The sequence below is a fragment of the Ammodytes marinus genome (genome assembly GCF_949987685.1).
Source record: "Ammodytes marinus genome assembly, chromosome: 21".
In the NCBI taxonomy this organism is placed as follows: Eukaryota; Metazoa; Chordata; class Actinopteri; order Uranoscopiformes; family Ammodytidae; genus Ammodytes; species Ammodytes marinus.
This window is the reverse complement of record NC_137225.1, coordinates 8,618,044-8,642,210: the sequence shown is the minus strand read 5'-3', so window position 1 is coordinate 8,642,210 and position 24,167 is coordinate 8,618,044. Positions and strand designations below refer to the sequence as shown.

The 24,167-nt window shown below is 41.8% G+C and overlaps 3 protein-coding genes across 4 annotated transcripts in view; 2 read left to right on the top strand and 1 right to left on the bottom strand.

The window, feature by feature from the left end:
- Window positions 1-729: 729 nt before the first annotated feature.
- On the bottom strand, window positions 730-3,731 carry rps20 (ribosomal protein S20). Its single transcript, XM_080050492.1, has 4 exons — window positions 3,591-3,731; window positions 1,741-1,840; window positions 1,486-1,559; window positions 730-953 (listed from the first exon to the last, which is right to left on the bottom strand). The coding sequence occupies exons 1-4, from the start codon at window positions 3,591-3,593 to the stop codon at window positions 771-773; spliced, it is 360 nt and encodes a 119-aa protein (XP_079906618.1). The 5' UTR covers window positions 3,594-3,731; the 3' UTR covers window positions 730-770.
- A 1,056-nt stretch (window positions 3,732-4,787) lies between these two features.
- On the top strand, window positions 4,788-14,045 carry anks6 (ankyrin repeat and sterile alpha motif domain containing 6). Of its 2 annotated transcripts, none has more exons than XM_080050310.1 (18): window positions 4,788-5,400; window positions 6,148-6,366; window positions 6,664-6,859; window positions 7,023-7,173; window positions 7,838-7,882; window positions 8,033-8,237; window positions 8,431-8,537; window positions 8,794-8,945; window positions 9,094-9,331; window positions 9,586-9,635; window positions 9,849-10,043; window positions 10,142-10,301; window positions 10,394-10,617; window positions 11,702-11,894; window positions 12,304-12,371; window positions 12,580-12,696; window positions 13,030-13,114; window positions 13,239-14,045. In XM_080050310.1, exons 1-18 carry the CDS (start codon window positions 5,072-5,074, stop codon window positions 13,286-13,288), a joined length of 2,784 nt encoding a protein of 927 aa, XP_079906436.1. In that variant the 5' UTR covers window positions 4,788-5,071; the 3' UTR covers window positions 13,289-14,045. The 2 variants fall into 2 exon arrangements, with proteins under 2 accessions (XP_079906436.1, XP_079906435.1); XM_080050309.1 differs by having other exon boundaries at window positions 13,030-13,126.
- Window positions 14,046-21,601: 7,556 nt separating this feature from the next.
- Window positions 21,602-24,167, top strand: part of LOC307267779 (uncharacterized protein) — a 61,732-nt gene continuing 59,166 nt past the window's right edge. Inside the window, exons 1-2 of the mRNA XM_080050174.1 lie at window positions 21,602-21,845; window positions 22,313-22,405. Of these exons, the coding sequence (XP_079906300.1) occupies window positions 22,344-22,405 (62 nt within the window). The 5' untranslated portion in view covers window positions 21,602-21,845; window positions 22,313-22,343. The remainder of the gene's footprint in view (window positions 21,846-22,312; window positions 22,406-24,167) is intronic.

Below are 24,167 nucleotides of genomic sequence, written 5' to 3'. Positions count from 1 at the left end.
TAACAAATGCAATGCATTTTTTCACACTTAGACCATACAACATTAAAACATGACATGTCTTACTTGGTATAATGTCATGTCAACCTTGATTGAAATCCTTCCTCAGTTTGGAGAAACTTACAAAATCAAAATGGTAGAAATTTAAAAGCTGGACTTTCCCAGTATTATCACATCAGCATTTTACTTCCGATAGTGGCAACATCTTATAAATTAATAAGTTTTCTATTAGAAAACTGGACCGTGAAAAAGCTAATGGATTGTAATTTTAGATATCTTGTATGAACTCCTGTTTGAAATTTTAATTACAAGTTTGCACATCCAATATGGGCAGACATCCAATTTAGCACATCTGCTCTGATGTCACCTTAAACAATTCTAAGGATCCTATTGCTGTGAACAGAAAAATATTCAAGATGCATAATGGGTTTACCGAACTGCTTAATAGCATTAAATTAGCAGTGATTTTATTGAGTTGGGATTGGATGCGTGCAGATGTTGCCAAAGTTTATCACCATAATGTGAAATTGTTTAGACTAGGACTCACTTTGAAGGATATCTGCCGTCAATTAAAGTTACGAAATGTTCCCTTAACTCCCTGCAGGAACAAACTTGACCAATTCTGTTTACTGGTCATTTGAAATGTGCCCCACAAACTGCCCTTTAGGGTAACTTGTGCTTTTGGTAGTGTACATTTTAAAGTGTAAAAATGCATCGCACATGAAGACTACATCAGTTTCCTCTTTCAGTTCTTTATTGAACAGTTTCATCACTTATGCGTCTGCGATGGTAACTTCCACCTCTACACCGGGTTCGATGCTGATGGAGGTGATCTGCTTGACAATTTCAGATGGGCTGTGCAGATCAATCAGGCGCTTGTGGATCCTCATCTGGAAGCGATCCCAGGTTTTGGATCCCTCACCACAGGGAGTTTTCCTGGTGGTGATACGCAGAGTCTGGAGGGAAAAAACATCAGATTTTAGCTCCAATTCACAACAACCCATGGGGGGGGGGGGGGGGGTACCAGAATAACCTGTCAAGTCCTGTTTAAGTGTTGTCATCTTACACTTGAATACCAATATTTGTAAAAATGCTATCCAACTACCTTTAAAATGCAATAATTGTTTCAATTTTTAATAAAAAAATCAGTACTCTTGAGCGGAGTTCACTATTTAACATAATGAATGTTTCAACTCGTCTAAATGTTCCCTATATGCTCTGGTGAATGCCTGAGAACACTTTGCAAAGAGGACAAGTGTTTTTTTTAACTTTTACAACTTTTGCTTCCAGCACCTTGTTGATGTGTTACCTAGATCTCATGTGTCCAATTGTAAGTGAATGATGGGAGATATAAAATATGGAGGGGAAAGTACAACAAAATAGAGGAAGCATGTGTACCAATTACATGTCCTTGAACAATTTACTTCAAACTGCATAATACAAATCCATGTCTTATTTATACTGTACAAAAAACAAGAGGCATTGTACCTTGGTTGGCATGCGGACTGGTCCCTTCACCTTCAGGTTCTTCTCCTTAGCCCCACGGATCAAGTCTGCGCAGACTGGGATTATAAAAAAAAAAAAAGACTTTATAAACACAAGAAACCAGCAATAAATTCATGATATTTTTAAAGTTATGGCTCAGAATAGCGTATAATTCGTCAGGGTTCATCGGGTGGAATTTTATCCTCATCGCTCAAGTCTGTGTTCCAATAAATGCAAAATATTCTAGAGAATACTAACCCTTCTCCAGAGATTTGACGTTGCGGCTGGTGAGGGTGATGCGGATGCGATGGATGGCAACCTCGGTCTCAACCGGTGCCTTACCAGTGTCCTTGAAAGCCTGAGTGGGGAAACAAAATAAGTTATTGTAAAAGGTATGCACATTTGTTTACAAAATCTAAATCAGTCAAGTGAAATTATTAGTGAAAACTAGTTAACGTGAAATCACTTTTCTATTGAGTGAAATGCAATTCACAATAACCATTTTAGAACACATTCGAAATTTCAGAACAATTGAAAAATTCCTTCTAAGGGTTTCTTTGTGAACTAATGCCTCGTTTCCACCGAGTAGAGCGGGTCGGATCGGAGCGGCTCAGAGCGGGACAGCTCACTTTTAAGAATCTCGGTGTTGTTTCCACCGCCGACCCTACCCTTACTGGTAGGGCGGGGTTTAGGCTGGACTGCGATAGCCGACGCCAGAATGTGGGTCAAACTATCGGGCTGTGGGAACAACTGTGGTCAAGCCAGCGGTCTCTTGTTTTTGCTTGGTCAAACCAGCCGCTTCTTTATTTATTCCCCCCGTGTTGTGAGCACAGAGACGGCTCGGTGCAACTGATAGAGACAGTGAGCGAACAGCACTGGCTGCGGCAGCTACGTGACATCGTAGCAGTGGGACACAGTGTAGCCAACTGATTCATTTAATGACGAGGAAAAACACCACACAATAAACAGTGCCGCGCTCACATTTTCGCCAAAACTCTCTTCACTCTAGCCGAGGTGACAACAAACGGCGGAGATGATTCAAACCAGCCGCTTCTTTATGTATTCCCCCCGTGTTGTTGTGAGCGTGTATTTTACTACTATCTATGGCGTAAACACACAGAGACCGCTCGGCGCAACTCATAGAGACAGTGAGCGAACAGTGCTGGCTGCAGCAGCTACGTGACTATGGGACACAGTGTAACCAACTGATTAATTTATTGACGAGGAAAAACACCACACAATAAACAGAGCTGTGCTCACATTTTCGCCAAAACACAAGACTCTCTTCACTCTTGCCGAGATCTACACATGGCGGAAATGATTCTTTCGACCAATCAAATGACGGCAGTGTGTAGCTCCGCCTTCTCATGCATTTTCGGCCCGCTTTCAGGCCGCTAGTACCCCTACGGAGGAGTACTGAGATCGGGAGCGGCTCAGAGCGGTTAGGTGCGCTTAAACCGTACCCTACCCAACTTTTGGCAAATGAAAAGCCAAACTACCCGGACCGAACCGCTCCGACCCGACCCGCTCTACTCGGTGGAAACGAGGCATAAGCCGTCCGACATTTACGTGGTGCACCTGAACTAAGCATCTGCTATTTAGCACGTGGAGCGCCTAATACTGAAATGAACCATTTATTCAGAAAGTAAACGTGCTTTCGTGACAACGGTGTCCAGGTCTTAGTACTGGATAACTTTCCACGCCAATTCTTTAACGCAGCTGTCAAAGAAGCCGTATAAACGGCGCATAAGCGAGCTAATTTAGGGTCAACAGTCTATTGTCCCGAAGCTAGCTTTGATAATAAAATACATAAAATAAACCAAGCAAATTCCGCAATTTAAATATGCCGAATTATAAAGTGTGTCATAAAGATATAGGATATGTTTGGTTTCCTGTTCTATCGAATTTAAAATATGTCTGAAATCATCAAGTAGTCCAGATTGTGGGGGACTTGTGGCGGGACCTTTCTTTCACTCGACCCAAGCTGTGGGCGCGAGCCAACGGAACTCCTTACAATTACGATGTGCAAGTAATGCCACCCAAACACGAAATAACGCAAATGTAAGCTTCATATAGGACAGTAACTATAGTATTCAATCAATACATACCATTTTGATTATTCCTGACCGACGTATTCGGGAGAAATTCAAGCGAACAGCGGTGAGCCAGGAACAGCAGACCAAACGTGCTCAGCTCTTGACGGAAAGAACGAAGAGGGGCCAGTTTCCTGGCTATGTACTGTTCATCCGGGTGTCTGACACTTCTTCTGTACGTATATTTGACTAGCACATAACCAACAGCGACGTCTGGTGGCTATACTTGAATATTGAATATGTTGTAGTGTTGCAGTGTTTGACTATGACCACAGGAGGGCAGCAAACGCTAAACGTTTCCCACCACCAGTTTCAATATGGAGGACTGGGACCGTTCTGTTTTTTTTATACAGTCTTTGACCGTAACTGACATAATATTAAATAAATACATAAATCGGCTTCATGAATAAATAACTCAGTACATGAACTAATATGCCACCAAATGCACCATAAATAGGCCTACATGACAAGATGAAGATACATTTACATTTCTCTCTGTATTTAGTTTTTTCTTTTCATTTATACCTAAATGTATTTACTTTATTACATCATTTTCCATTCTGTTTAGTTACCTATTAATTTTTAAATGCATTTATTCGTGTATCAATCAGCAGCATAAATAAATAAACACATTTGAAAATGATTTGTTTTCTTAATAGAATGGAAAATGAAGTGTGAAAGTAAACAAATGTGGTATTAACATATGGTTAACCAAATACAGAGAGACGTTTAAAAATAAATATCAATAGGCCTTTGTTATCATAAATACATACATTTCTTTTTATTGAATATGCATTTGATGTAGGCCTAATATCATTTAATTGATTGAGTCTTTCATGTAGCCAATTTCTCTATTTATTTTTAATTCAGTCAGTTGTGGTCCTCCTTATAAAGTGAAATGAAGTGAGATACAATATTTACAAACCTATACAACAGATAAAACCTTAATTACTCGATGAATAAGTTCACATTATTACCTAACAATGTACATTTAAGATGATGTTGGTTGTATCTTTAGTCTATAAAATCAGAGGGTATATATTTATTAACGATTTTAATAAAGGCTAGTAGCAGTAAGTAAGCTTTCCTCAGTAGGCCAACAGGGACCTAAACAATTAAGCGTTTTATTTTGAAAGATGAAAGCGGAAGTTATATATTCTGTTGTATTTATTGATGCGGGTCTGATTTCCTAACAAGTAACGGAACCGGGGAAGAACCGGGGCCGGTGTTGCCAGAAAGTTGTTTGTCGAAACTCATCAGGATATCCATGAAGTGTTTTAACTGTGATTTTTTTTGGACATTTCCCAAGGTTTTGTGTCTGCGAAAAAGAAGAGTAGTCCGTGACATGAAGAGTGAACTTTATTTCACTGTGCGTCATGATTTCCAAACACAGGCCGCCGCCAAGTGACAGAGGAAAAGTTTTGGACCGCTATCGTCGAAGAAACTACCTGGCGCTTTGAATATGGAGACGGAGTAAGAACACTTTAAATGAGGAGATGATGTTCGGTGTCCCCGCTAATTCGCTGCTGCTTTTCCGTGCCTGCGACGAGGGGGACTATGAAACCGCCAGGGGCATCCTGGAGCCCGGAGCCCCTAAAGACTCCGGGCGTCAGAGCAGGCTGCGGTCAGAGGCTGGGTCCGAGTGCAACACCGCAGACATATTGTCTCTGGTGCCGGTGGACTGCACGGACGAGGAGGGGAACACCGCATTGCAGTTTGCCTCGGCCAGCGGTCACGAGAACCTGGTCCGGTTCTTGCTACGAAAGGGGGCCTCGGTGGACAGCCGCAACAACTACGGCTGGACCCCGCTGATGCAGGCTGCTAGGTGGGGCTGCTGGGGCTCATATATTGCACAATGTTACTAGGCTAATGTATTAAGAAGAGATCGACACCAAATTCCATTCAATAGTCTGTCTATTTTATGTGTCCCTTCCTGAATTATTTCACAATACAACGAAAGAATTGTCAACAGCCACTCTTCAAACTGTCCAATAGAAACACTACACTGCAGTGAAAAAATAACTTGGCTTTCTCAGTGTACCACAAACTTTTCCTACCATAACACCCCGGCAGTCATTTACTAGCAGTGGGTATTGTTGTGACAGTATAGAGAAGGTTTGTTCATATACTTTAAAATAAAACAATGTTTAAAAGTGTGTAATAGGTTATAACTGCTATGCAAACTTGTGCCAAGCAATTGCCAGAGTCTTGCATGGAGTTTGGTGTTGCAACTCCATGTTGTTTTCAATAATGAAATCATATTTCTCAGGTCCTCTGTTTCAACACAAGGTATGTTAGAGTTGATTGAATCAGAATAGCGTGACTGTCAGTTTTATGAAACTTTGACAACCTTTGAGAAATCTTTAAACTTGAATGTTTTTATGCTTATGTCAAATTGGCTGGGCATTTTCTTGCAATTGTCATTATCTAGAGACATAGGAAAGTTGAGTCATCTTTCTAAGACAACTGTATTCTAATTCCTTTATAACATCCTTGATGAACTGTTTTAATCCATTGAACATAGATACTTTAGTCTCCATCTCTTTCTTTATGTCTCTCATTCTACACCCAGGTTCGGTCACCTGACTGTTGCCCACATCCTGTTGGAGAATGGGGCAGAGATCAACGGACGCAACAGGCTAGGAGCCAGTGTGCTGACTATGGCGGCCCGCGGGGGACACACTCATGTAGTCAAGCTGCTGCTGGAGAGCGGGGCCTACGCAGATGACTATGATCACCTGGCTGTTGCTGCAGAGACAGTCTCCAACGGCAACAACAACAACAGCTGCAGGTTTGAGTTGTTTATCAGATGGGTATAAATATAACAACAAATATAACTTTCAATAACATAATGGGCTGGCGCGCTCGTGGTGTAGTGGTTAGAGGCTAGGCCTCACAGCAGACCCGGTTTGAATCCGAATATTAATGTCATTCCCCTCCCGGCCCCATTTCATCTCTTTATCTCTGCACTACAAATAAAGCATTAAAAAAGCCCCAAATACAATGAAATAAAACAACCTATTGAGAGATAGGTCACAGCAATTGTTAATCCTTAAACTGGTGTGGCCCTGTCCCTCTTTTTACACAGTTCGTCTGGTTTTGGAGGTGTTGAAGGCTGTCCAGGAGTTGGCAGAGAGTTCATGGACATCATTGCCCTGATGGTGGCCTCTCAGCACGGCTACGAGGCCACGGTGCGTGTGCTGCTAGAGTGGGGCTCCGATGTCAACTTCTCCCAGAAGACCACTGGCTGGGGGCCACTGATGGTGGCCACCCTCAGTGGGAAGGTGTGGTAAATTGATGGATGAATAGATAGCATGCACCACAACACTTTTCTACATCTTGGTACATGAGTTGGTTTTAAACACAGTTTCAGCAGCTGACAGATGAAGCTGTGTGTGTGTGTGTGTGTGTGTGTGTGTGTGTGTGTGTGTGTGTGTGTTTTTGAAGGTGGCCGTGGCTCAGCAGCTGGTGGAGCGTGGAGCTGACCCAGACAGAGTCAACGTTCTGTCCAAGACGGCCTTTGAACTGGCCATGCAGCTTAAAGAGAGAGACATCAAGGCCTACCTGGACTCCATCACCACGGTCCGACCACTGACCGGTAACGCTCCCCTGTCTGTTTCATGTCATATTTGATTTATTGGCATGATGATTTTTTTATCCAGTCCAGTTGTGTGTGTTTCTCTCCAACTTTGACATGTATTGCTGCTTCTGTGGCAACATTATTATAGAAGAATATGCTTTTTATGTCATTTTGCAATTGAATCGTGTTTGGCAGTAATGACAACCCATCCCTACCTCTGTGTGTTGCCACAGCTAGAATCCAGCTGCTTTGCGCTGCAATTAACACTGATGTGAGAGTGAAACCAATGGTGGAAGCCCTCAGCCTCTTTGATGTTTTATTGCTCTTCTCGCAAGTCATTCAGCTTTTAGCACAGCTCTTCTGCACAGCATTATGCAGTGTTCAGTGTCTGCATAGGCTCTTCACTGTGTGGAGTCTATGTTGGCAGTGCAGTCAAAGCAGAAAGACATTAACACTGTGTATTGAAGAATTAGTTTATTTATTGCAAGTGATATCGTCAAAATATTCAACAGTGGTATCACACATTGCATGTTTTCCTGAGCAGCCCTAGTGATTAATATCTGTTTACTTAACCCAGCCACAGAGATGATGCTGAGCTATGTGGAGTCTGGCCAAGTTGGACTGTTGTTTCAGAGCATGTAAGAATTCTCTTCTGTTCTCAGTGTCTCTCTGTTCTTCACAGACGATGAGAGAAGAAGACCAGACGTGTTCAGCGCGCTCAAGTTGGGTGAGTTATTTTGAATACAAAATGTAAATCGTGTTTTGGTTGTAAGATGAACAGGCGATAACGTTGTTTTTATCAGTTACGTCTGTACATCTGCATATTTATGTGTGTGTGTGTGTGTGTGTGTGTGTGTGTGTGTGTATGTTGACTCAGGCAATTCCCAGCTAGTCAAAGAGATCTTGGAGGAGGATCCTACTCAGGTGAATTCGTCCAATCAGGAGGGAGCGTCGCCTCTCATGATGGCAGCAGTGAGCGGTCAGTTAGAGGTAGTGCAGCTGATGGTGGAGAAGAATGCCGAAATAGACAAACAAGATGGTGTCCATGGGTGGACCGCTTTAATGCAGGCCACCTATCATGGGTAAGAAGAGGCTCCTGGTTTATTATGATAATATTGTTGATTTAGTGGGGTTTTATCTCAGGCCTCAAATTAATTCAATCCTGGGTTATAATGTCTTTGGATAATGTAGTATTTTACAAAAACTATGTATACTGAAATGATGGTCAATGCTTTCCTGCTCTTTCTTTTGTTTACCCTCTCCCTCCCCCTCCAGTAATAAAGACATTGTTAAGTACCTGTTGAGCCAAGGGGCTGACGTCAACCTTCGAGCTAAGAATGGATACACAGCCTTTGATTTGGTTATGTTGCTGAATGACCCAGGTACACCATCATCAGCACTTTGAACCATTTGGGAAAATGTGCAATCAAGCAGTTTAAATGTGTCAATGTGCTCTATGTAAAGTTTTTTCACTATTTATGGACATTTGACCTTTAATCATAATCATTTATACCTTCAATACAAATCGACATAAACATTGGACCCCGTCCACGCTAGGTAGTCTCTGTGATGATTTTTAAGTCCTTTCACTTAGTCAAACCTTATATCGTTTCTCTCTCTTCTTTGAATTTTTCTCAGACACAGAGTTGGTGCGTTTGTTAGCGTCGGTGTGTATGCAAGTAGACAAGGACAAGTCCAAGCACCGTGGCAGAGCCTTAATCACGCGCTCCAAAAGCAGACAGTCCCTAAACAACGTCCCTGTGCCACCTGACGACAAGGGAGGCCTTAAGGTAAAGGAGAAGTAAAATCCTGTTACTTAAATGTTATTTAAAACAGCATATTATACAATCATAATGATATAATAATAATAATGACTGGATGATGAGTAATAAAAAGCTACCACATGATGCTCACATGTTTGACTCCTCCCCTTTCTAGTCCTGGTGGAGTCGGATGTCAAATCGGTTCCGTCGGCTGAAGTTGACTCACACCCTGAGGCACGGCCTCTCGTCCAATCGACTGGCTCCGTTTCCAGACGATGCTGAAACCCCATTGGATGCCACGATGAAGGCGGATAGGAAGTCTGCCGCTGTGTCCAACGGAGCGCTGGCACCAACTCCTGTCCTGGGAGGGAGTGACATCAGCACCGCCTGGGCCGTCAAGAGCAAAGACAACGGTGAGACACATCCAGTTTCATTGTCATCTTCAGAGCGCAATTACTGCCGTCTTTTAACACATCACATGTTTAGCTTGAAGGGGAACTTCTATGTGGAAAATAACTTGGATACATAATCCTTAGCTCTAGAGAGAGAGCCACTGAGTCTGAATGTTGTGCATGTCAGTCATTGAATTCAGAAAGATGTTGTAATGAAGCGGTATGTTATAAGATGTGGAGAGAAAGTGTAAATGTGAGCTTTGTTCTTTTTACAGGTCTTTGCAGGACATCGTCAGAGAAAGAGGACTTTCTTATAACCACTATGGTAGGAGTGTTTGATTTGATGCAAACTATGTTGTTGTCATTGTGCATTTCTTCTTGCTTGGGCAATGTTGTTAGGAGGGGATATAGGATGTCAGAAAGTTACCATGTTTGGCTTGTGTAATATATAACCAGTAACAGGTTTAGGGTGCTGTATGAAGCAAATGAAAACAAGTTATAGTTATTGATTTTATACTATGTTTTCCATTTCCTTTAGCTTAGAAGTGGTGCGCCGTTGACTCGACTGCCCAACGACAAGCTCAAAGCTGTGATCCCTCCCTTCCTGCCTCCGTCCAATTTTGAACCGTGGAACTCGGACCGCTCTCGTCTCCTCAGGGAGGGAAAGAGCGAGGCGCCCCGTCTGCCCATGCCACCCCAGAGGAAACTGAACAGCAGCGGGAACTCTGATATTGTGAGTGTCTTTGTGTTGTGCTGCCAAACCTGTCTGTATGTGTGTCATCATTCCTTTGTTAATTTCATTTTTCCTGCTTTCTCCTTTATATACGTCAGACATCTATCAGTCGTGTGGTGAGCAGGTCCATTAAGTTTCCCAGCATCTCCAAGGGACCGTCCTCCACCTCTCCATCAAACTCTGGTCACTACCACTCCCCACACTCCTCTGGAGGCTCCAATGGAGTGGCAGGGATAAACCGGGACCACAATCGTTCAGGTTTGACATTAAACACATACTAAACATACTCTGACACAATTGGAACATCAGCAACCAGGTTTCATACCTTTACTACCTCTTTGTGCCACCAGGGGGCAGTGCAGACAGCGTTCTTTCCCAGATAGCAGCCCAAAGGAAGCGAGCGGCCGGTCTGATGGATGTGAAGGCCCCAGCTCCAGAGAAACACAACAGCCAGACACAGAACCAACCCTCACTGCCGCCCCCAGCACCCGGCCCACCACAGCAGCCTGATATCAGCCTCCCTGACATCCACTCTCACACCAGCCTGGTGGCTTCAGACATGCACTCCAGAAGGGTATGTGTTTCCTTTGTGTCGTTACTTGATATATGCAGTGATGCCGGTAACGCGTTACTTAGTAACGCGTTACCGGCATCGGACCTCTTTTTTCAGTAACGAGTAATCTAACGCGTTACTATCTCCAAACCAGTAATCAGATTAAAGTTACTCATCAAAGTCACTGTGCGTTACTTTTTCTGTCATTTTCCTTAGTGAAACATTTTACATAAATGCACAAATGACTGCGATTGCGATTTAATGTAAATAAATGTGCGCGCATGTGTCTCTAAACGCTCCAACTGCTCCAACCGCTCCTCTCGTCTTTTTGGTAGCGCCCCTCGTCTCTGACATGCAGCGTGTGTGTCTGTGTGTGTGTGTGTGTGTGTGTGTGTGTGTGTGTGTGTGTGCAGTAGCATTACGGCCGAGTCTAAGCTGAACTGTGGCGCAAAACAAACGTTCCCCCCCCCATGAAATATAGCGTCTGCTATGGGGATATTTAGGATTCGGGTACGGTGACGTTGAAGAGATAGTGTTTAAAACTTGGAAACTTATAGTCACGTGGCGACCGGTGGCCGCACACACCCAGTCTATCAACACATGAGACATCGTAGAGAAAAGTCAAATTAATGCATGAGAGTGAAGGGCCAATCACGTTAAGTTTAAAGACACTGCTACTGTCTTTGCACTTTGGAGGAATGCATTTATTTTCATGGGGGGAAAAAGGTTTTTTTTTATTACATTTTTCAAACCATAATTTTTATTATTTTGAAAACAGTATGCCTATTGGCTACTAGCCTACAAGCTTTATTTTATATATTTTCAATGATTCTTAATATGTGCATGTTTTAAATTGAGATATATGGGTTTCAAAACCTGTAAAGTAACGTTTAAAGTAACTTGTAATCTAACTTAGTTACTTTTAACATCAAGTAATCAGTAAAGTAACCAAGTTACTATTTCAAGGAGTAACTAGTAATCAGTAATCGGATTACTTTTTCAAAGTAACTGTGGCAACACTGGATATATGCATGTAAAACAAATCAAAGTTAAGGAAGAGCCTGTGGTGAACTGGTGCTTCTGTCCGCCATTTTTCCTTTTGTAGAAGATGGAGTTGAAGAAGAGACCTCAGTCAGGGAATTCCTCCACCTCAAAGAGCACGTCGCCCACGCTGACCCCGTCTCCTTCCCCCACGCCCAAGCCTCCCACTGGGCCCGGGGACTCTCTGTCCTCAGCCTCCTCCCATCCGCGCTCCAAGAGCAGCGGAGGCTCCAGCAGTGGAACCATAACTGATGAAGGTGATGCCATGTGAAATTATTCATCATAAACTGAAATCAATGTTCTGTATGCCTTGGCACCAGGGTGAATTCTACATTTATTCAAGATTTTAGATAAGTTCTTCATGTTTAGGAGACAGCGGGAAAACACTGTTCATAGATGTGCTCAATCATTCATAATACTTATTAATGCTTTTTCTTTTATTGGTGTTGACACCTGAAAGTTTATTTGATGGTTTCATGTCCTGTCCGAGAGACGTTTTAGCCGTATAGCCCAGCTCTACCATATGCACAGCCCGAAAGGTGGTCTTATGTTTGGAACCTGAACCTTGACATTAAAAAAAAATCCACAGACATGAAATCGCACAAACTAAATCAATTTGATCACTTTCCCTGCATAATCTTCTATGTTTCTTTTTGTCTTTTTCAGATGAGCTGTCCAGTATACTGAAGAAACTGTCCCTGGAGAAATATCAGCCCATATTTGAGGAACAAGAGGTATTCTGTCTTTTATGTCAATGAGAAATATTAATGGAAATTCCGAAGCATTTTCCTTTGTTTCAATAAGTCTTGATTCATGAGTTCTGCAGCACTGAACTGCATGGACCGAAAAGTTTGGATCGAATGTTAAACATAGGAAATTGTTCATGTTGAATGTATTGCAGATGTTTTCAATCAAGGCTTTTCTGTTTTTCTCTTCTTGTAGGTGGACATGGAGGCATTCCTGACTCTAACAGATGGAGACCTGAAGGAGCTGGGCATTAAAACAGACGGACCCAGACAACAGATCTTGGCGGCCATATCAGAGCTGAATGCTGGAAAGGTGCATTTGGTTAAACATTGTTTATGTTTCTCTAAGGAAACTTTGCTTCCTGTGGTGTCTTTCCAGGAAACTTTGGGCTTAAGTGATACTTTTTTTTTTCCACTTCCAGTTTTCCACAGTACAACCCAACATTATATCATAACAAACGTTTACCATTGTCACATAGCAGAGATAGGTAGAATCACTTTAAACAAGGATGGACATTTATTAAAGGAACAACTTAAGAAAGGGGCACCATATTTGAGAAAAGCATTTTTGCCTGGAGCAGTTAACTGTTAACTAAATGTTGTTAATGTTAACTCAATGTTAACGACCGTTGTTGGCTGTCATCAGGGCCGAGAGAGGCAGATCCTCCAGGAGACCATCCATAACTTCCAGTCTTCCTTTGGTAGCAGCGCCAGTAACCCCAGACAACCAGGTGAACCCCGCTGTGAGTGTCAAAGGTCTTAACTGACTCCAACAAACTCCAGTACACACAAAGACAACATCATTTTTCTCACTGCCTTTTTATCTATTTTTCTCTCTCCAACTCTCTCCTTCAGCACCAACGGGTTGGATGAGACACCAGGTTCGTTCCTCTAACAGAAGGTAACCCAGCAACCCCTGATGCTCCAACCAGGAAGTACACCAAAGGTACTTAGAATAGGAGTAGTTTACTCTGGTGACCTCTTGCCAAGGCACAAATAATATTTGTCTTCTGGACGCCAGTGTCCCGGACCACTAGCGGTGTTACTGCAAGAGGACACTTCAGCAAAATGACCAACCTGGCCCTGAAAACCTGCCTCTATAGGACCCAGCAGGACCAGACTGCCTTCAAGTATTCCTGTAGTGGATCCTGAAGCAGCAGGAGGTGTGAAAGGGCTGGCTGAGTCCAGTGCCCTGCTGCTATTTGACAAAGCACACAATGGGTCGGAAAATGAAATTGTTCTGCCATAAAGGTACGGTTGTCAACTTGCCACATCTAATGCTAATGCAGTGCATGGGTTACGCAGAGAGTTCTGAAAGGAAATCAAAGAGGAGATGAAATACACAGTGAGCGTGAGCCAAGAGAGATATTTTTATTTTATCAGAATGAATGTGAGTCAGGAGAAAAGAAGGGAGGGATTATGAAAATAGCAATGAAATAAAACAGGTATTATCATGTAAAACTGTGATTGAGACTTCAGAGCAGTTGTAATGACTATAAAGTTGCACTGCGGAGTTGAGGAAATGGAGAGGGAAAGGAACATAAGCCAAGCTTTCCGTCTATAGGACTGCTTTCACCTGTGTGTTTATGTCTTTTGTTTATGGCCCACTATGTTAAAAGATGATTTTTATTCCAGACTATGTTGTGATGAATTATGAAATAAATAAACCTTATGATGATGAAATAACTATGTTTTTTTTTTTACTTTTCTATTTTACAATATAATATATAACCCAGCTTGAGATGAGATGAGGTTGGCTAAAATAATTTGGCAGCATTTTATGAACAGTATAAATTTTGTTTGAAAGAGGTGCATTGAGCAATAGTTTGTTTGTTTTGACTGGCTCCACCATTAAACAGTCGGAAAAAAAACTGTAACATAAGGAGGTAAGGAGGTGTAAAGGCCTCGGTGAGGAGATTGAAATAAGTTTTTCTACTGAAACTAAAAGATTCCCTCCAGCTATGTTAAATACATATAAAAGTACTCTGCTTTGAATACGTGTTCATGTCTTAGGATTTTGGTATTAGTTCAAATTGTTGAAACTCCAACTCCTGCAAATATTTATTTTGAGTGACTTGGATGATGTCACAAAATCCTGCTTATGTGTACACAAGTCAGATTTAATGTGAGCACAGAGAAACTTTCCCTTATTCAGCAGACAAATGCGAAAACAGCCGTTTCACCAAAAGTGAAGGGGACTTTAAAGAAAAACATGTTTAGAGTAAACACCGTGGCTCTTGTTGGCTCTAGTGTTTTTGTTTTTTGAAGCTACCGTCACCATGTGAGCGAGATCAGCTAAAAAAACGTGTGCTGGTTTAAAATGATAAGTGCCAGGCCCCCTTTCCACCAAAAGTTCAGAGACACAGACCATCCCCAAACATGAGCACAGAGCAACAACACACATCGGCGTTGTTGAAATGATTATTGATGACCTGGATATAAACTGGCCCAACATGCAGGCGACAGGGTTCCTGTAGGGTTTAATGAAAAGCATCGCTCAGTGTAAGGGAAGCTGTGCTCTCCAGGGGCTGTGGCAGATTGAGTGCTCAGATGTACACTACTCATATGTGAGCAATAACAAACTGAGGAGAGCGAGAGAGAGAGAGAGAGAGAAATACATTTGGAATATATTAACATCGCTGTGGCATGCGGGCAGCAAATGGAGTGACTCATTCAATTTCCTCACAGTTGCTTTCACTCGCATACGCTTTTGATTGGATTGAATAACATTTAATAATATTGTTTGTCACTGTCAATACGGTAGTCGCGCAGTAGTAGGGAACAATGGACTGAGATGGTAGAGGTCGAAAATTCAGTTATTAAAGATGGTGACTAAGGAAAGAGATATATCTCAAACTGACTGTTGGGATCCCTGTGGGCCTAAAGTGGCCCCTCCTGTTTGTGGTACAAGCAGCTGACTGAGGGAACCTGAGTCTGTCTGAGTTAATGCCAAGGTTAAGATGTCCCGGAGAGATTCATTTTCACAAAGTGCCAGTTTTCCAATCTTTTTTCACTTTCCTTCCCTGCTGTATTACAGTGCATGCTGTATTCCTTGATAGACACACTGAGGATGGACTGACCCAATACTAAACCAAGTAACATATGTACTAAATGTGAATAGGAGCACTTAGTCTTACCGAGGTCAACAATAAAACTTCCCATTTTAAAGCACTTTCACGTGTCTTTAAAAGTATTGCTGCAAGTGTAAAAGATGAATAATGTATATCACTCCACACCAGTCCAGGGGTCCAACTCCCATGATCTATTTTCCTCAGAAACAAGTAAAGTGTGTGTGTGTGTGTGTGTGTGTGTGTGTGTGTGTGTGTGTGTGTGTGTGTGTGTGTGTGTGTGTGTGTGTGTGTGTGTGTGTGTGTGTGTGTGTGTGTGTGTTTGTGTGTGTGTGTGTGTGTGTGTGTGTGTGTGTGTGTGTGTGTGTGGACATATTTGGGACTGAGGTGAAATGCAGCTGTGACACATTTTGCCTAAAGTGCAAGCTGTAGAGGATGTTCCCAGCATTTGGGAGAATTCTCTTCTAAAAGCTTGGTTGCCTTACTGTGTAATTCACTGTGTGGCCATTGGCCTCTGGCTGTACAAGCCAGTGCGGTTTTCAGATGTACATACAGTCATATGAAAAAGTTTGGGAACCCCTCTCAGCCGGCAACATTGCACTGATTTGTTGAACCATGTACAGATACACAATCTGCAGCCAGATGTTCTTGCAGGTCTTTGGAGGTGATCTTTGGGTTGTGTGCAACCATTCTCACAATCCGCCGCATATGCCGCTCTTGTACTTTTCTTGGTCTGCTAGACCTGGGTTTAACTGCAACTGTGCCTGTGTCCTTCCATTCCCTGACAACGTTCCTTACAGTAGAAATTGACAATTGAAACCTTTGGGAAAGCTTCTTGTAGCATTCCCCTAAACCATGATAATGAATAATCTTTGTTTTTAAGATATTTTGGGAGCAGTTTTGATGGTCCCATTCTGTCTCACTTCAGCAAAGAGTCAAAGAGAAGTGCAACTTGCATTTAGGCACCTAAAATACATTTTCTCATGATTAAACAGACATTTCTATGAGGTTCAAGGCTTAACAACATAATCCAACCAACTTTGTGTTTAAAGTCATCAGTTTTACATACTGTTACAGGCATTAAAATCAACAAAACCACAAGGGTACCCATATTTTTGCACAGCCAGTTTTTCACATTTTATTTTATTTCACACAACCAAATACTGCTTTTCAAAAAATCTTTGTTTGGAAAACATCCCAGTAGTTAGCTGTTCCTGGTAAATTAAAGACATACCACTTTTATCTTTTTTTTTGTGAAAGCAGAGTCAATTATAATGCCGGCTGAGAGGGGTTCCCAAACTTTTTCATATGACTGTAACCTAGGGGCAATGGCCGTACACTGCACTGTGTGTGTGTGTGTGTGTGTGGGAGAGAGAGAGCACTGTGATGCTTGCTGTCTCTGTGATTTAGTGGGGAACAGGGCTTGCAGAATTGAGCCCTCTGGAGCTTTCAATCTTACACACTGCCCGCATATTTTCCGCTTTCCTCTCTACGCTGATCCCTTCACTCTCACTTTGCTTCTCTTCCTCGCTGGAAAACCTGTCAGCACTTTTACACATCCATCAAGCTGCGCCAGTTGAACAATTGTTAATTGAAGCTCGTGTTTATCCAATAACCAGCGTGCACAGCTATCATACCCTGGCGTATTGTTTGTGCAAGCCGTCCAAACAAACGGCTGCTGCCTGATTTCACATTAGCATTCCACTGTCAACATTCAACCTTGCAAAATTGACTCATTTGCTCATTTCCCAGCATCCCCGGGCGTTACACAACCGTGAGTGAGGCCCTCTCACCGTCTCTCCGTCCCCTTCTCTTTTTCTGCGTATTACACACAAACACACACACACACACACACGCACGCACACACGCACACACACACCTACACAGACACACAGGATGGAGCAGATTGCAGAGACACAGAGGGGAAGCATAGGAGGAAGGCAGCCTCCATCTGACCCTTGTTTACTCTGACCATAATATGACCTTTGAAAAACTCACAGACACACAGAGAGAGTCCCAGAACCCAATGCCCCCACTCAAACTAAACAATACAGCACTTGATGACAAATGTCTTATGTTACTAGAGACCAGAATGGAATGAGATGCTCTATTATACGTATACCTTCCATTCCATCACTAATACGTTAAGAAACATACATGGCCTATTGCTTTTCTGACCAACTAGTTACCTGTTTGTCAAAAACACAATCTTATAGATGTTGTTTCTTTTAAATTTGCACGCCCCCTTTTGAAGCCTTAATATTAAGATCAGAGATATCCGGAGCAGCTCATTAAGCTAAAGTATTAAAATGCCCTTCAGTGTTTTGGAATGGATCACATTTGTCTAACCTTAGATCCTTCATGATATCCATACAGAAACCTGGGAACTTCCCAGCATTTGTAGTGGTGCTATTCTGTCAAATTATTCTGTGTATTGCAAGATATTTCCCTCTGTGCCTTTCCAGTGAATTCTCTATTTTTCACCCTTTCCTATAGTCTTATAAGCTCAAAGCAGATTTACTCACTGTCCCGGGAGAGGGGGGGGGGGGGACACACACACCAATCTGTCCAAATGTGGTATTAAACACTTTGGGGTCAGAGTGGGATGGTTGGTTCCAGCATTTGTCAAATGAATTCAAACAGTTTAAAATGCAGTAGTGTTTTTTTTTTTTTTTTGTGACAAGAGCATCTGTCCGTGTGTGCATTTGGTACGCTGCCTGCACAGTATTTCCCCCGTCAGAACATGCGCCTAGTCTGACCTGACAGGACCTCTTGAGCTGGTCACGTCCATTAATAACTCTCTGCTGTCATGGATTATACTCCGGCTCCGCAAATCCTCCCAACACCATTCCCGCTCTGCAACAGCCCATAACCTACTACTACTGTGGGACTCTTATCCTGCTTTCAGAGCCCAGGCGGGGTCATCTGAGTCATCCACCTCTGTTGACCCGTTGTTAGAAATACTTGAAAGGAAATCATTTTCTCACAAGGTCACAAATGTACAACCATCTATTTGTGTGTATGGTGAAGACCGTTAGCTATGCAATGCCTTAATTATTATTTACTTTTTTGGTATTTTTATGCTTTTATTGAAAGTGTAGAGACAGAGTTCAAATGGGGCAGAGAGGGGAGTGACATGCAGAGAACGACCGCCGGCTGGAATCGAACCCGGGTCTGCTGCTGGCCGAGGCCCATGGGGGGGACGCCCTACCAACTGAGCTAAGGACGCCCCTTAATTATGTTTTAAGCTGTCCCCCCCCATAGTGACCGTCCCATCAATTATGGATGTCCATTAGAATCAGACACATTAATGTCCCAGTCCCCTGAAATCCCACTGTGATGCTCACACAGACATCTTAATCAATGAAAGCCACACTATTGCACCTGGCAGATGGCTTTCAGTAAGTCCCTATTCAGCTCGGTGGTCATTATTCTGAAATGTGTATTAAGCCACACACACACACACACTGACACACAAACACAGGGTTGCGTGCGAAGGTCTGCCCCAGTAGCACTAGAGCTTTAAACCTGACCTGGGCTAATCTGTTGGGGCAGCTTGTACAGTGCTGCTGGTGTATTTGCATCGATACCAGAGCTCCCAGTAGCTTTCATCATGGCAACCACTAACAGTGCTTACAGGACCTAAGGACCTCTTCGGATCCCCAGCTACACCTGTCACAACAGATCAACCATGATGGACACTTTGAACTGATTTTTTAATCACCCCGGCTTTATATTTGTTACATGTATAGTAGGGACAATTGCAATGGTGGACATATGTTCAGGACAGATTTTAATGAAAGTGCACGTTCACCTTTGACTTGTAATTATGGAAAATTGACCATTTTCTAATGGACCTACCTACAGCCCTTCTGTGTTTCCATTGGCTTTATTTCATACAGATGCAATTACAGCCATGAAGTATTGCATTTGTTCTATTCATTTATGTTCATCAATTTTGAGAGAGAGAGAGGGTTGGAAAAAGCACATTACCTAAACTACCTAACTAGAAACCCTATAAGCATTCAGGGTGTTTTCCAGTAGTTGTAATGTGCTGTGATCTCATACGGCACAACATCACCAAGGGGATTTTCCTTTACTATAGTCATCTTTATTTAAAGAAGAAGAAAGCGTATCACTTGCATAACTTAGCACACATAAATACACAATAAGCAATGTGTCCTCAAGGGGCATGCTTGACTGTTTGTAGTGCATGGATTTGTACACTAGGGCGCAGTATACAGTACTAGACTGGCATACAAACTACATGGCTTGCATACTGTAGTGTATACCATAACTGTTCGTTCTGCAAATGACGAGACAACATATTCCAATGGCATTCTTTATTACGTTAAAGTTTTACAAACAAACATTAAAACACAAGGATTTTTAAAAGTCAAAGGATACAACCAATTGCTTAACACATTATAAAAGTGAAGAAAATATGATTATTCGATTGGAATATGTTGGTCAGACTGTTTTTTTAACCCTATAAAATGTAGGGTAATCTACGCTCACCTGATTTGACACACCAAATTGCTTTATTTAGGTTACGTGATCTTCAGTGTAAAATCATGAGCAGGCTGAAATTATCCTTCCATGCCATGACGCAGGCTTTTTTCTCTTCTTCGACCATATCTACATATTGCACTAAATGACAAGCTACATTGTATCACTACACGAACTATGTTAAAGCCTTTGTCGATTACTAAAATTAGTTGAACAGATCAAATAATTAAGCATTTCCTCTCGATTTGGCTCCTAACTGCTAGCCTATTCGTGATTTCACTGTAGGCAATCAGGAGGACGAGAGCTGACGATCTCGGCTGAATCCGTATCAAATCAAGTCTACAAGACGATCCCCTTTGTCTATAGTTCATTAGCCGCGGTCTCTTAACGCTTAATGAATCAATAAATAATTCAATTCTGTTTCCAATATTTTACATTAATGGTATCGCACCAGTCAACCAGCGTGTAACAGTAGGCTACTTCGGGTCGTACATTTCAAAATAAAACTTCTAGATATGAGCGTCGTCGAAGGATTAGGCTCACTCAGTACACTTGTGTTCTTTGATTAGTCCTTTCGCATGCAAAGTGGTGTGAAATTGTAATCCAGAGCACCTACAGATGGACCCCAATTCTACTTTGAGTACATGCTAATAGATCGAAGACTCATAAATGCCTTTGTTTTGAAGGAATAATCATCTTATTTCCGTCATTAACCTAGCTTCTGTACCGAGCTTGACGCGGCAGCCAAATCTGTCCCAGAGAGCCCATTCCGAAAACTACATCCACTGAATTCATTGTTCGTCATAAAAAGCCCAGTCCCGTCCAATGCGGTATTAATAGCAAGTAGAGCAGGTTTCCTTGTAAAAATGTGTAGCCTATTTGACCGTAACGGTTCGAAAAAGACCCTTGTCCGTGAATGCCGTCGACCGCGGAAAGCCACAGTGTGAATGTGGAGATTTGTGACTCCGCTGCCCATCGCGTGTGATCCCTCCCCCGCTCGATGCTCACAAAATGTGTGTGTGCTGCGTGCGAGTGCGTGCTCGGGTCGGTTTAGGCTATTGCTGCTTTCAGGTACTCCTAGTAAAAAAATAAAAACTATTTTCGAGTTTAAATTATGAGGCAAAATCCCAAATAGGCCTACTCACAGATTGATAGGGATAGCGCATCTCACCAATAAAATATGGTATTGTCTGAGGGTTGTCAATTTATCATTGAAAGGGCTAAGGGAATTTGTTTAGAGAGTAAAGTCAAAATGCTTCGACACATTTGGCTTAAAAAAGTAAAAGAAGGCTTTTCCAAAATGAATAATTAAGCCATAATGCAAAATTAAAGAAATGTAGGATAATGTAGCCTTGCCTGTAGGCTACTTTTCATTAGTTGGCTAGGATTTTAGGCTATAGCATAAAAAAGCAGTGCCAGAAATATAAAAAACAAACTGCATATGTTAATAGAAGCTTCATAATTCCCATAAACAGGCAGTACACGAAAGCAGCACAGGCTAACCGCCGTGTGTGTGTGCGGGCGTGCGTGTGTCTGTGTGTGCGCTCGCGCTGTGTTTGTGTGGCAGAGAGTTGCGTGCGAAGAGCTCGACATGTCATTCAGAGGAATCCGCCACCTGAAACGCGAGGAAGTGAAGGCAAGGCGACTCAATTGGGTATAAAGCATCAGCCAACATCTGCCCCTGAGCAGTGCAAAGCTGATGAAAACATCAGCTGGGAGCTCGCACAGGACCTCTCCGGTTTATTTGATTTCCCTTGGATTTATCATTTGGCATTGCCGAGTCGGTGCACCCAGGGAGACGCATCTATTTTTTTTGCACTTAAAGTGAATGTCACTCCACAGCCATCATTATACTGGAATTAACTGATAAACACCGGGACTTCGGGTTAGTGCTTTTATTTGTTTGGACGTTTTGGTGTGTAGGCTAAATTTAATAACACTATAATTGTATCGTTTATTTTCAGTGATCTGGCATTTCTTTCTATGTGTTGTAGTTGCACGTGTGTTATCTTATTTTGTAACTATTGACAGCTGTTAGTAGGCTCTTAGTAGGCTAGCCTTAATCTAAAACATGATATTCCATACATCTTATTGATTTGCTTATTCATTGAGTATTTACTTTGAATTATAAGCTACATAGGTTATTAAAATGTAATTAAGGTGTTTTTTTTAATTGTTTTAGAAATGCAAGAACTAGAGCCTACTGAATATTTTGCTCCAAATAAATTAGCCTACTTTAAATGACATCATTTTCAACCACCAGACTAAGCATGTTTTAATACTTACTGCATGTGTAAAGTTTGACTCTGCAGCCACATTGAAGTTAACGTCCTCTGTGTCTCCCCCCGGTAGCGCACCTGTTACCTCTACGGAGCGCAACATCATGATCCCTCCGGGAGACTGCATGTATGCGGGCAGGAAGAGGAGGAAGCCCGTCCAGAAACAGTTAAGAGGCGCTGCTGCTTAATATGTTCACTTTGTTAAATCAGTGCATTGCTGACACATGCTTTCACACTTTGTAGGAGCCTTAGGAGTTTGTTTATATATATATATATTTTTTTTTACAATCCTGCTGGGGAAACTTATCTCTCTCTCAACCTTATGTTTTGGTACATTAAAGAGGATCCAAATTAAAAATGAATCAGAGGAAGTTATTGAGCGCAGCAACATGGACTTTTATAATAGAAATGTGGCGCTGAATGACATGTTATAATAGAATAATTATCAGTCTAACACAAGTGATCATAATATTTTTTAGTTGTAAGCATAATATTGATAATATAGAACGTATTGATCAAGCTAAGAGTTGAATATTATAAAGTGGTTATTTATTCGATAAGTTTGTGTGTATAGGATATGCTTAGCCCTTGAGCCCTAATTATAGGCGGTGGTGTAAATATGAAGTAGCATAGAATAGTTTGAACTTTGCATGTGTATGTCTTTGCCCGCAGCCGTACAGTGGGAGATAAAAGTGTGCATTTGGTTGGTGGTGTAGGTGTTTTTCATTCAGAAGACAACTGTTTTTTTATACAAGATTTCGAAGAGGGAAGTGGTAACTTAACATGGTCTGTGCATTGCATTTCTTAAGTTCTCATGTTTTGCATTCGCTGCTGATCTGAAAGGAAATCTTTGCCACATCAAATTGCTACTGTATACGTGCACCGGACAGAAATATACCTTTGAAATTCTAGATTGCTAGTCGTACCACTAGACATTTTGGGACTTTAGTAATCAGAAATTTAGCGCCTACAGTTATCCATTGATCTTTCTCGGTTTTGAATGATAAAATAATGTTGTTTCGGTGCGTTTGGTTTCTCATGAAATTTAAGAACCGATAAAGTGAAGTGAACTTTAGTTTGACTGGATAATCCGATCAATCCCTGACATTCACAGGTATTCCTTTGTGTGTGTTTCAAGAGTCACCTGCAGAGAATAGAGGATTATAAATGAGTTCACCAGAATGTAAAAAAAGTCGAAAGCTTTCATGTAAAAGTACTCTGTGTCTTTGGAGATAAACAGAAGGTCTCAGCTGTGGAAATGTGAGCTGATTATTACATACACGGATCATGTTAAGTTCAGCTGTGCTACACCTTACTAAAACACACTTATAATAACCCAGCGCCTCAGGGACATATTATGCTCTTTGAAGCACTGCGGGATAGCACAATGTGTCCAAATACAGCTAATATCAGACATTTGTAGACAATCAGAACCGCCAATGAGGACTTTAGTCAATACGTATATATTATTTTAATGTAAACGTGCATGATTTATGTCAGGGCGGAAAGATGTTTTTACGCGGAGAGAAACTTGATATGTAGACACAACTCTTTTGGTTTGTCTTGTTGTGAAGGAACAAATCTAGCTGACGAATGAGGAGAGTGGTTATTGGAGGAAACACAAATCTTTGTGACTCACACCACGGTGTATTGTAGATGACTGAGTCAAAAGGAAATAGAGTTTAGTTGTTAGCGGTTGAGTTGGTCATATGCCTCTACTTGGGTTGCTGCTCTAAATTCAGAGTGAGTTTGTACCATAATAATGAGGAAAACAGTATATGTTCTGAAACTATTATTGAAAAAATAAATTCATACCAATGCTTCTTTTAAATAGTTTAGCGCATTATGTTTTACATTGATCAATAAATCAAATAGTCACACAGTCTACTTTTTCCAAAGAAACTAAGTTTTATGAGTGTTTAGAAGTT

Excerpts from the sequence above, each read along its gene's own strand:
- anks6 (XM_080050309.1), top strand. The coding sequence starts at position 5,072 with ATGATGTTCGGTGTCCCCGCTAATTCGCTGCTGCTTTTCCGTGCCTGC. Across the intron at positions 6,860-7,022 it reads TGGCCACCCTCAGTGGGAAG|GTGGCCGTGGCTCAGCAGCT; the intron begins GTGTGGTAAATT and ends GTGTTTTTGAAG. Across the intron at positions 7,174-7,837 it reads CACGGTCCGACCACTGACCG|ACGATGAGAGAAGAAGACCA; the intron begins GTAACGCTCCCC and ends TGTTCTTCACAG.
- rps20 (XM_080050492.1), bottom strand. Across the intron at positions 1,560-1,740 it reads CGTCAAATCTCTGGAGAAGG|TCTGCGCAGACTTGATCCGT; the intron begins GTTAGTATTCTC and ends TTATAATCCCAG. Across the intron at positions 954-1,485 it reads CAGTCCGCATGCCAACCAAG|ACTCTGCGTATCACCACCAG; the intron begins GTACAATGCCTC and ends TTTTCCCTCCAG.